Source organism: Somniosus microcephalus, chromosome 7, assembly GCF_052327205.1.
Source record: "Somniosus microcephalus isolate GS21.2 chromosome 7, FLI_Smic_1.0, whole genome shotgun sequence".
NCBI lineage: Eukaryota > Metazoa > Chordata > Chondrichthyes > Squaliformes > Somniosidae > Somniosus > Somniosus microcephalus.
The window spans coordinates 131587012-131599100 of NC_140993.1; the positions used below are offsets into that span (position 1 = coordinate 131587012).

The 12089-nt window shown below is 49.5% G+C and overlaps 1 protein-coding gene across 1 annotated transcript in view; it reads left to right on the plus strand.

Moving 5' to 3' along the window:
- LOC147114888 (lipoxygenase homology domain-containing protein 1-like) overlaps positions 1 to 7190 on the plus strand; it is a 42013-nt gene extending 34823 nt beyond the window's left edge. The window contains exons 4-6 of the mRNA XM_085992957.1: positions 4940 to 5097; positions 6415 to 6473; positions 7093 to 7190. Of these exons, the coding sequence (XP_085849083.1) occupies positions 4940 to 5097; positions 6415 to 6473; positions 7093 to 7175 (300 nt within the window). The 3' untranslated portion in view covers positions 7176 to 7190. The remainder of the gene's footprint in view (positions 1 to 4939; positions 5098 to 6414; positions 6474 to 7092) is intronic.
- The last annotated feature ends 4899 nt before the right edge of the window (positions 7191 to 12089 follow it).

Sequence of the window (12089 nt, forward strand, 5' to 3'; positions counted from 1 at the left end):
GTATGGAAGGCCGTCCTCTTAGCCTTAAAGTCTAAGGGCCTCCCAACCTCCCGCTGGCAGGAAGTCCTCCCGACAGCGCTGCACTCCATCCGGTCACTACTTTGCACTGCCGTTAACGCCACCCCCCATGAACGAATGTTTGTTTTCCCCAGGAAGTCGACTACGGGAACCACTCTACCAACCTGGCTGACCTCTCCGGGGCCCGTCTTGCTGCGAAAGCACGTGAGGGCCCATAAAACAGACCCCCTGGTCGAAAGGGTGAACCTCCTGCACGCCAACCCCCAGTACGCCTACGTGGCTTACCCAGACGGGCGGGAGGACACTGTCTCCTTACGAGACCTCGCACCCTCGGGCACTCCGGAGACACCACCTTTACCCCCCCCCACCACCCCCCCAATTCCAGCCCAGGTAGACGGCATGCCGGAACCCCACGAGCCTTCGCCGACCACGCAGACACCAGCACTAACACCGGATAATGCAGCACCGCCGCTGCGACGATCGGAGAGGCTTACGAGGCCTCCGGACAGACTGACATACCAGAACTGGTAGTACACTTCACCCCGCCGGACTCAAATCTAAACAAGGGGTGAATGTGGTAAACCACTTTTATCGTTACACTATAGTTATCACTGTTGTATTGTTATCACCGTTATCACTGTTGTATCACGATACGAGGTCGCCTCTTGTCGCGCTGTTATACCTGGGCTGACCACCTCCGACTCCGCCCATGGCTCCACCTACCTGCCCAGGTATAAAGGTAGTCGACTGGCTGGTATTCCTCCTTGTTGGACCCGATCACCCACGAGGGTGGGCTCTGTTATTTAGTCAATAAAAACCTTTAGTTACGTTCCTAACTCGTCGCTTTTTATTGGACGAATTGATAGGTATATCAATACCACAAAAAGCAAGGGACCTAGTACTGTGCCCTGCAGGACCCCACTGGAAACAGCCTTTCAGTCACAAAAGCACCCATCGACCATTTCCCTTTGCTTTCTGCCACTGTGCAAATTTTGGATCCAACTTGCCACTTTCCCTTGGATCCCATGGGCTTTTAGTTTTCTGACCATGTGGGACCTAATGATAGTATAGAGGCAGGATCTGCACGTGATGAGTCACTGGGCACGAGTGGGCTGCAGCCAAGCCAGAGGGAAAGGGTAAATCGGGTGCCAGCTCCCCGGAGGGCGAGTTCACGCACAAGTTCTGTTGCATAGGACTCAGATGATGACCTCGATGGGGCGGCCTTCAGAAGAAGGGTGATGGCCTGCACACAGAAATGCTGGTGCGATAACAAGCCTGCCAGAGAGCCTCTTGTCAGTGGCAAGGAACATGGAGAGGTCCAGCTCCAAAATTACATGGGGCTTTGCGCGGAGCTTGGAGCCTTGTGGACCCAGCCATGATCCTGCATGTGATTGGCGATGTCGCAGCTCCCATTGCAGCGCAGGCGAAAGTGACCCAATGTCTCAGTGCTGCAGTGGAAGCTCAGACTGCTGCCATTGTGGCTGTGTTTACGAGTGTAGAAAAGGGCTTACTGGGTCTCACAGCACTCCAGAAATCTGTTCCCCAACAGATAGCTAAGAATGCTGAGGCACCGCCCCAGGGGTGTGGCAGTGGCTCCGTGGAGCAAGAACCTGCTGTCCTCTCTCAGAATGCCAGCATTCGTACATCAACACTGCCACCCTGTCAGTGCCGTTGCTGCTGCCTGTCATCCACCCAGCCCAGACTGCTGCCGCCTATGCCGAGATGATGCAGTCTCCATCGGGGCCTTCAAGAGCCAGTGCTGCTTGAGGCTGTCCTGCAAGGCCATCAGTAGTTTCTCCCACTGAAAATCAGCAGCCTTCACCCAGCCATGCTGCAGCCACAGGGGGAGCACTTCATAGGAGCACCAGAGTAGGCAAAGGCACACGAAAGACAGACACTAAGGAAATGCACAATGGTGATTAGTTGACTTTGTTCTTTTGATTTGAATTTGATAAATTTATAAATTGTGTTTGGAATGTTTGTTTTGTGGTGGCTCTCATTCCAGCTTTGTGCTGAGGAAGACACTGTGATGTTCCATGACAGAGGGATGGTAAGATGGGGAATTGGTGAGCAACGGGGCTCTGGGTTTTCATTCACTGGAACTGGAGTCTGATGAGGCGTTCACGGACGGCCCTTCTGGAACGGGGATCTGCTGCCTGCCTCCTCCCTTCCTCCTCTTCCTCTTCCTCTTCCTCTTCCTGCTGAGGTGGGGCCGGAATCCATGGTGGCAAGGGCTGATCGTTCATGATGGCCAAGTTGTGGAGCATGCAGCAGACCACAAAATGGGACACCCGCTCCGGTGTGTACTGGAGGGCTCCTCCCGAGCGGTCAAGGCAGCGGAACCATTGCTTGAGCACCACGATGGTCTGCTCAATGAACTTCCTCATGGCAGTATGGCTCTCATTATATGAGTGCTGTCCATGAGTGGTGGGGTTGCGGAGGGGAGTCATCAGCCAGCTGCAGAGCAACCACCCTCTGGTTTGACATGGTCGCTGGAAGATTGCTTGCAAACCGGCCTGGCACATGATGACTGCTGACAGGATCACCACACGGACTGCAGCGGTTCAAGAAAGCGGTTCACCACCACCTTCTCAAGGGCAACTAGGGATGGGCAATAAATGCTGGCCTTGCCAGCGACGCACAGATCCCATAAGCGAATAAAAAAAATACACCAGGCATTCACCATCATGATGCGCTGGCGTGGTCGCACACCAACTGCACATTCAGTGAGTGGTAGTTTTGCATTTATGGAACATTTCAGGATTGATATGTGGCACCTGCAAAGCCACGTGTGTGCAGTTGATGGTGCCCTGCACCATGGGGAAGCCTGCTATCCTGGCAAAGCCATATGCACGCTCCTCTTGCTTCTCTCTGATCAGAGAGAAAATAATGAAGTCCCTTCTCCTGGAGTACTGAGCCTCTGTGACCTCCCGGATGCAACGATGGATGGCGAACTGGGAGATGTTTGCTATGTCTCCTGATCCAGACTGGAAGCATCCATTGGCGAAAAAATTGAGGGCCACGGTGACCTTGAGGGCCACTGGGAGAGCTGTTATCGCCCTGCTCTGAGGCTGCAGGTCTGGTTGCAGACTTCTGTGACCACCTCTTTGATGAAGCTCCTGGCTTAGGTGCAGGTAGGAGAAGTGCTCCTTGAAGACCCTAGGTGGGTAAGGCCTCCTGCTGAGAGTCCTCCTGCCCTCCTCCTCCTCCCTCTGTGAGGATCTTGGCATATATATCTAGAGGATGTTGCAACAACATGGGTATTATTAAAATAAATGGGTTAGCAACTGTCTAAAAATAGAGCACAGAGGAATGTAGTGTGAGCGTGCTAAGCATTCTCACCTGAACTTCAGCAATTGGAAAATATATCCATGCACTGTGTTGAGCAGTGACTTACTTTCACGCACACGGCTTGCAAAATTGTATAACTATGTTGGATTAGTGCTCATCTGCACTGGAGCAACAACTTGGCAACTGCTGTAGCAACCTCATTAGCACAGGCCATAAGGGCATTTTTCATGAATACCCCCTGATGCTATGGCTATTTTAAGGCTCAAACTCCAAGAAGCCCTCATGGCCATCTCGCATGGAAAATATTTACAATCATGAGGTGAGGGAGGTTGAGAGGATCCAGCCATCAATCCTTCCTTTTCACTCAAAGAGTTGTGTCATATTTGATTGCCTTAGAATGAAAGCATATGCCCCAGGTGGGAGCCTTGCATTGAAGTGCAATATTTTTTTTAATAGTGGTAGCAAACCATTTTCACAATGATGCTCTGTACCATGGAAAATCCAACAATTTGGAAAACCAGATGCTCACTGCTGAAGCGTATGTAACAGTCTGCACGTTGGTACTTAGCTCCAATTACCTCTCTAATAGAGCTACATACATCAAGGTGGCCAGCTCCTGAGGTATCCCTTGTGGGTACAGGAAGATTCCTGTGGTATAAAGGTTGAAGGTAATTCTGCCCTTCATTGTTAGTGGTAATGAATTCCGGATAGCTGGCTGTTTTCTTGCACCGTGTGGCATACCTCTAACACTACCTAATTGCTAATCCTGTATCTCTTCTATTATCCCGCCATCTTGCCCAGGTAACTTACTCTGTTATGGTAAACACACTACCTGAACAGTGCCTATTGCAAGTTGTGAGTGTATGTCCTCTTATGCACCTCCTCCAATGTTAAAGCTACCCAGCAATGACTGCTGTACCCAAGCTCTCTTTGATAAGTGGGTATTTAGGTCCAGGTGAGACTGCACCAATGCCAGATCTGACCTGGAGCTAAATATTAACTTTTCGACCAACCTGTAATCTTGGCGAGTTGATAAACAAAAAATTGTTTTCTTCTTAACAATTTGCTAACATTTGTTGATGCATCTTTGGCAGGGCAGGAATCCTCAGGGCAGAGAGGAGGAACAGCATTCTCTACCGTTATTCCATCAGTTTTCACTCACCTTTACTTTGTTGCTAAAGAAAAGCCAGAAATTTTGGCTCCCATTTTTTAATATATGTTTTTGACTACAATAACCATTATAAAATTTGCTATTTGCAGTGGCCATTTTATTAGTAAGCCCTACTGGTTGAGGCACTGAATTCTGGTGTCTGAATCTCTAGCTGAACAAACCTCATTGAACTAAAAAGAAAGACTAACATTTATATAGCGCTTTTCACGACCACCGGACATCCCAAAGCGCTTTACAGCCAATGAAATGTAGTCACTGTTGAAGGAAATGCGGCAGCCAATTTCCGCACAGCAAGCTCCCATAAACAGCAATGTGATAATGACCAGATAATCTGCACAAAATGAAAATAAAATATTTCAAGGAGTTGTTATTACTAATCTACACAGTGCGGCGTGCATGGAGTTGATCTTAACTAAAATGTACCTTCATTGACACTTGCTCTGTAACTTTTTCTTCAAGCCTGGACTTTTCCAATTGGAGGCTGTGTCCTTGGGCAAGCTACAGAAGGTGCTCCTACACAGTGAAGCGGATAAAAAATCCCAGCGTTGGTATTGTGAAAAAGTGGTCATTAAGGAAGAGGGTAACAATAAATTAGAATATATCTTCAACTGTGACAGGTAACAATTATGTTGAAATCTTATTAGACAAAAATATAGGTTTTTGGAATATCACACTTCCTAGTGTTTTACAATAATATTAAATGAATGCCAAATATATATGATATTATATATAGGATATTCTGCTGATTCTTTATAAAATCAAATAAGTCATGCTGAGTAATGCTATTTTTCAGTTTTACTAATTGTGATGTAATGCATATGCAGCACAGGCAACTTAGATCAAACAGTCTTAATTTAATTGTGCTGTTACTAGTAGTTCAGTAATCAATTTCTATTTAAAAGAAAGCCAGGCTAAATTTGCATAAACAAATAAAGGGGTAAATTTCTCTTGGCAATAATTTCAGTGAAGATGTCAGTATGAATTTTGTACTGACATTGACTTTTTTGATAAAATTATCAATGAGTTATTTTAGTGCATCCTTGGTTTAAATTCACTCGCACTTGTAGCAGAATCTGAAAGAGGGCACAAATCTAGGATGAGTCAATATCTTCTGGAGAAGAGACAAAGGAAAATAATTGCAAGAAAAAAAACTACCAACAGAAATAATTCATCAAACTCATAGACAACACGGCTAAAATTCCTCAAAGGTTCTGCCTAATTTTTTCCATAACTTTTACGGATACTGGCAGACTCTACCCCCTCTTTGGAATATGGCAGAAACCTCATTGCAACAGGCCTCTGCCATTTCCGGGTGGTTCCGACTTACCTTATAAGGGATGGAACCTCTGCCCTTTAGAAGGTAAATGTTGAAAGGTAAAAGTGGGAAAGCGGGTTGGACTTCTTATTTCAAGAGTTCTCACTACAGTGGCTCAGTCAGGACCCGGCGTATCTGGTACCCCCAATAAGTGAGGCATAACAGACTCCTGATGGGCGGATTTGATTTCCACCAGTGGGGTCAATGAAACTGAAAGTTAAAAAAAAAAATTTTTTACCACAAAACGTGATCAGCAGGTCAAGAGGAACGTGGCCAGGATTGGGATAAGGAGATTTGGGTAACCTTCCTCAAATGCCGGGTGAGTGCCAGGCCCTCCGACTGCATGGGGCAGGCATATACCTGAGATGCACCTGTAATGATGTTTGCATCCACCTGCCCAATACTAATTAGGTGCTCTCACTGACTCTGCAAACTCCAGCGGACTCACTTCGGCCATAACCACCGGGATCACGTCCCAAGGAATTTAAGCCTCAGTATATATCAGAAAGGGTGTAAAGGACTTTTTCTAATCAAATTAGACTGATTTGCCTCGTCGCTCAGAAAAGTACAGTAATAGTGTGATATCTCTATGTAACATATGGGATTATGTTTATTATAGGTGGTTTCCGTATATCTTAATGGATGTTGTTCAAACAGATGTAGAGATCATACTTTCTGGTGAGAACACTTAAAATACTTCAAAATGGTATTGTGAAAAATGATTACTGCATTCAATATAAAACACAGATCCAATCCGGCTCAAGTAGTGAACATTTATTAAATGCTTTTGACCACAGTAAAGTTTTTAAAGATAGCGTCAGAAAAAGAAATTGTGCATACTTTGGCTTTACTATTGTATCAGCTGTGATGTATATTAAGAATGTACTGTTTCAGAGTAGACTTTTTGTTATTTTCCATCACATAAATACACTACCAGACTCCAGTGTGATACTAAATTTATTACATGGTATTATAACTGCACTGAGAAGACTGTTCCTCTAAACAGTTGAGAAATGTTTCAGATCATGGCCTCCAGCACCTCATACCTGCCTGAAATATTACTGATCTGTTTGAAGCTTTCCCTTCTTACATTCTCAACCGAACAATCCTACCCAAAAAACATATTGAATCTCAGAAAGAATGAAATGAAAATGGATTCTGAACAAATAGAAACGCCAGCAAAATGAGGGAATCGCAGCATGGAGCGAGTGCCAAAGCTCTTAATCCATATTTAAAAAGGCTGACTATTGTTCTTTTATGTGCATGAGAATATAAATGGTTATTTTTGTATTTTCAGAAATTCATGAAGAGAATTCTAGCACACAAGAAATTGCTCAAGGCAAGAACATATTGACTAGACCTCACTACCACTTCTGTTAATTATAAAAATGCTAATTTAAATTGATATCATCCTAGTCTTCAGTTATTTGTCTCTTGGTAAGAGACACAATTTTCTCCATTAAGGACAAGCAGTCACCAATGTCCATACTTGCAACAATGCCCCACTGAACCAGTCAGCAGAGGGCATGCAATAGTGGGTTGACAGCCTCCAATATCTCTATTCACTTCCTCATGGGAAGCATCTGGATAGAAAGTCCCAGCTTGGAACTCCCTGTGCAGTGTTTCAGCTACCAGAATCCTGCTTTACAGAAGCATAGCACATTGTGCCACTGGCATCAACAATCTAAACAAGAATGCCCATGTTTGTAAGAAGTCATTTTCTGGAGTTACATAGTTACATTGAAAGAGAATTAGAATAGGCGATTGAGGCCTGAAAAATGGGTAGAGATTGCTCTCATTACATTTCTGCCCATTGCGCACTGCTCATGATCTTCCTGCCAGGCTTTTAATGCTAGTCAGAAAAGAATTAATAAAGGTGTGATTACCTGCTTTTATTGCAGGGAATGCACTGTGTGCACATATAAACCTCAAGTTCATTTCAAGCTACCACAGGAAGCATCAGCAATATCTTTGTCAAAACCCCTCACATGAAGACCTAATTTAAACACTTTAAATCTGATAGATAGAACTGGTCTTGGGTGTCTGGAACATTAAGGTTGTTGTCGCAATGCAAGCTGCCCCGTGTAGGTCCTTTCACCACACTGAAGGTAGATATATCTATATATATAAAAGGATCGTTCTGTCTGTCTGTCTGTCTATCTGTCTGTCTGTTTGTCTGTCTGTCTGTCCTTCGGTGAGTCTGTCCGGCTATACACTCTAAAGTTATAGAGCGTACCTACACGTGCGTTACATCAAAAGAAAGCTTACGATTCCGGAACGGTCATAAGCGTATTTACGTTTCGGCGAGACAAAAATTGCGCCCGCGGTATCCAAAAAACGTTCAAAATTCTGCTCATTATCCGCTCATTAGCATATAGAGTGACATTAAGGCCGACCAATCGTACGGTCGAGTGACCCGACGGTCGACCAATCGCTGCGTGGTGGGGGCGGGTTCATCGCGCGTGCGGGCAGACCCTCCTAGAGTCGAGTGACAGGACGATTGACCAATCCTACGCTTCGGTGACAGGACGATTGACCAATGTCCTGTCCAATTGACCAATGCGTGTGTGGGCGGGCCTTATCGTTCTGAACCGAGGTGAGTAGCCGCCATCTTGCTTCCATTCTTTTTCCTGCTTTCTGCGTGTCTCTTTTCAAATCTACATTTCCAGCAAAAAAAAACTGCTTTTATTAAACTGTTTTTAAAAAAAGTTCATTCATTTGTAAATATTTTCTCTAACCTGATGATTCTTTTTCCTATCTTTCCCCGTTTTTGTAAGGCCTCAGAACCTAGGCCTCAAAGCCTGGGCCTCTCCTGCCCAGCCACGCCCAACCTCTCTCACTTTCTCTCTCTCACACACTCCCAGTCAGCACCAACCAGATCGCTCACCGCCATCTTTGATCATGGCAGCACTTCAATGTGGGGAAACAACAGCGCCATATTTGATCCTGGCGGTATGACAATTTCCTCCTGACGCCATCTTTGATCATGGCGGCACTTCAATGTGGGGAAACAACAGTTCCATCTTTAGTCTGGGCTGCCCGGTTTCTTCCTCCTTCCCTCACTCTCTCCTTCTCCCTCCCCCCTCCCTTCCCCCCTCCTCCCCCCTCCCCTCCCCCTCATTCCCCTCCCCCCCTCCTCCCCTCCCCTCCCCCTCCCACCCCCCCTCCTCCCCCCACCCCTCCCCTCCCCCTTCCCCTCCTCCCCCCTCCCCTTCCCTTTCCCTCCCCCTCCCCTTCCTCCCCCTTCCCCCCAGTCGCTCTCTCTCTTCCCCCCAGTCGCTTTCTCTCTTCCCCCCCCAGTCGCTCTCTCTCTTCCCCCCCAGTCGCTCATTAGCATAGAGTGACATTAAGGTCGACCAATCGTACGGTCGAGCGACCCGACGGTCGACCAATCGCTGCGTGGCGGGGGCGGGTTTGTCGCGCGTGCGGATGGGCCCTCCTAGAGTCGAGCGACAGGACGATTGACCAATCCTACGCTTTGGTGACATGACGGTCGTGTGTGGGCGGGCCTTATTGTTCTGAACCGAGGTGAGTGGCCGCCATCTTCATTCCAAACTCTTCATTTCTTTTTCCCGCTTTCTGCGTGTTTCTTTTCAAATATACATTTCCAGCAAAAAAAAAGTTGCTTTTAAAACACAAAGGCCTAGAAATTCAGTATAGCCACTTTTGGGGTGGTAAAGTCGGGCGGGCGCTAAAGTTTGCGCCCGCCGGAAAGTGGAGGCCACTTCGCCGATATTCAGTAGCTTTGGCCAAGGAGTTTGCTCGAGCGCTAAAACTGGCGTTGCACCCCTATCTTTAGGTGCTAAGCCGGCGGTGCAGACTGATACCGCCGAGGCCGGGCGCAGCGCAGGTGCGGTCATGTTTTGATTGACAGCAGACACCCTGGCGCCGGCCAGCTCTTAAAGGGGGAAGGGTCGACTTGGTCTGCTGCCACGCCCTGGATACTGCAGCCCTCCAGCTAGGCCTAAACACTGCTGCTGGAGAGAAATAGCGCCAGCAACGATGCAGAGGGCCCGTGAGCGAGCGCAGCGCTTCTCTGCCCATGATTTGAAGGTGCTGCTTAGGGGTTTGGAGAAGAGAAGAGATATCTTGTGCCCGGACAGTGGCAAGAAGGCTCCCAAGAGGCTGTACAGGAGAGCCTGGAGGGAAATCGGCCAGAGGGTCACAGCCAACAGCGATGTCCCCAGGACTGGTGACCAATGCCGGAAAATGTTTAACGACCTCACTCGGTTGGTCAGGGTGAGTACCCTTTCCATTGTCCTCCTCATCCTTGCGTGCGCACCTCACATTATGGGCAAAGGGACCTCAAAGGCCTAATGGCCAGCCCTCCTCCAGCAGCTATGGCACTGGCATGAACATCAATAGCACTTTCTGCACTTTACACACTTGCCAAGCTATTCGACCATGGGAGGCAGTGCACACAACAACAGGGCACCACACTGGCCAAGCTATTCGACCATGGGAGGCAGTGCACACAACAACAGGGCACCACACTGGCCAAGCTATTCCACCATGGGAGGCAGTGCACACAACAACAGGACACCACACTGGCCAAGCTATTCCACCATGGGAGGCAGTGCACACAACAACAGGGCACCACACTGGCCAAGCTATTCCACCATGGGAGGCAGTGCACACAACAACAGGGCACCACACTGTACTTAGAGGCCGCCCTTTCTCTTGCAGGCCAAGCTGGCCCAGAATCTGAAGAGCCGGACTGTCACCGGGGGAGGCCGTGCCCAGTTCCAGGAGCTCAGTGACCTGGAGGAGCGCGTGGGTCGACTCATGGGTGCCCAGGTGATTGGCCCCGTTGCCATTGGAGATGCCGACCCTGTGCTGGGCCCCAATGGTAAGGACATGAGCGTTTGGACCCCTCTCGTTCCCCTTGCGCTTCAGATCTACATCCTTTGCCACTGTCCGACCAATGCGCATAATGCCACCACTCATGCCTCCCTCGCTGACGCCCTGTCCTCACTCTAAAGCTACTCTTGTGCCTTCCTGCTTTCAGCTGGTGAGGAGGAGGTCCCTGAGGCTGCGAATGTCAGTCCCTCGGAAGAGGAGGACGACGAGGAGCAAGAGGAAGGCGGCACATCGGGGGAACCCTCATCCGCGCCAGGGGATGGCAATGGAGGGGACACGTCTTGCCTGGAGGAGAGCCAGGGGGAAGCGTTGCAGGGGAGTGCAGTTGCTGGGCCCAGTGGCGTCCAGCCACGCGGGAAGGGTCGGGCAGCTCGGCGGCCTTCTCCCCAGAGGGGGGAAGTGTTGCAGGGGAGTGCAGTTGCTGGGCCCAGTGGCGTCCAGCCACGCGGGAAGGGTCGGCCAGCTCAGCGGCCTTCTCCCTAGAGGGAGAGTCCGGCCTCCAGTCCAGGAGGTGCGCCTCCTTGATCAAATGTCCGCGGACTCGGAACGTCGGCACACCGAGTTCATGGGGGTTGTGGGACGGTTGCCTGAGGCCATTGAGTCCCTGGCTCATAGTGTGGCCGATTTCGGGGCCTCACAGGCCAGGGGTTTAGAAGAACTCGTGGCAGCACAGGCCAGGGGTCACGAACAATTCGGGGCAGCACAGGCCAGGGGTCACGAAGAATTCAGGGCATCACAGGATGCGAGTCGGGCCGATTTCAGGGCAGCACAGGCAGCGAGTGCAGAGTTGATGAGTGGTGCCGTGCAGTCACTGGCTGGTCTGATGCGGGCACAGACCAGGGCAGTACGGGCACTCACTGCTGCCACACTCGCTGTGTCAGGCAGGCATCGCCAGGGCACCCGCCGCGCTGCTGCAGCACAGCGGTCTGGGCTTCACCAGATTGCTGCGCTTGCTGCAGTGCCAGCCCGGCCGACTGCCAGTGTCTCTGGCGACCAGCGAGCGCCTGCCATCAGCCAGCTTGCCCCCATTGCTGCAGCCGCCACTGCCACTCCCCAGCAAAGCTGCGACGAACTGCTGGAGAGACTGATGCTGCCCAGCCACAGCTGCAGCAGTCAGCAGCCGGCCCCTCCAGGGCCGGAGCTCGTCTAGGCCGACCCCCAAGGGCATCTGCCGTCACGCATTGTGCCCCTCAGGAGCCTTCCTCCAGCCTTGCAACACCCACAGGGCCCAGGTTGAGGCGGAGCAGCAGGTCGGCCAGGGGCCGGAAAAGCCTGGACAAGGACTCGCCCTCTCGGCACACAAAGTAGAGTGTGTTGCCAAATGTTTTTTTATATGGGGGTGTTTGTGTTCTGTATGGGGGGGGTTTATTTTGGTAAGGCCGAAGATGAAGGCAAATGTTTTTTTATATGGGGGTGTTTGTGTTCTGTATGGGG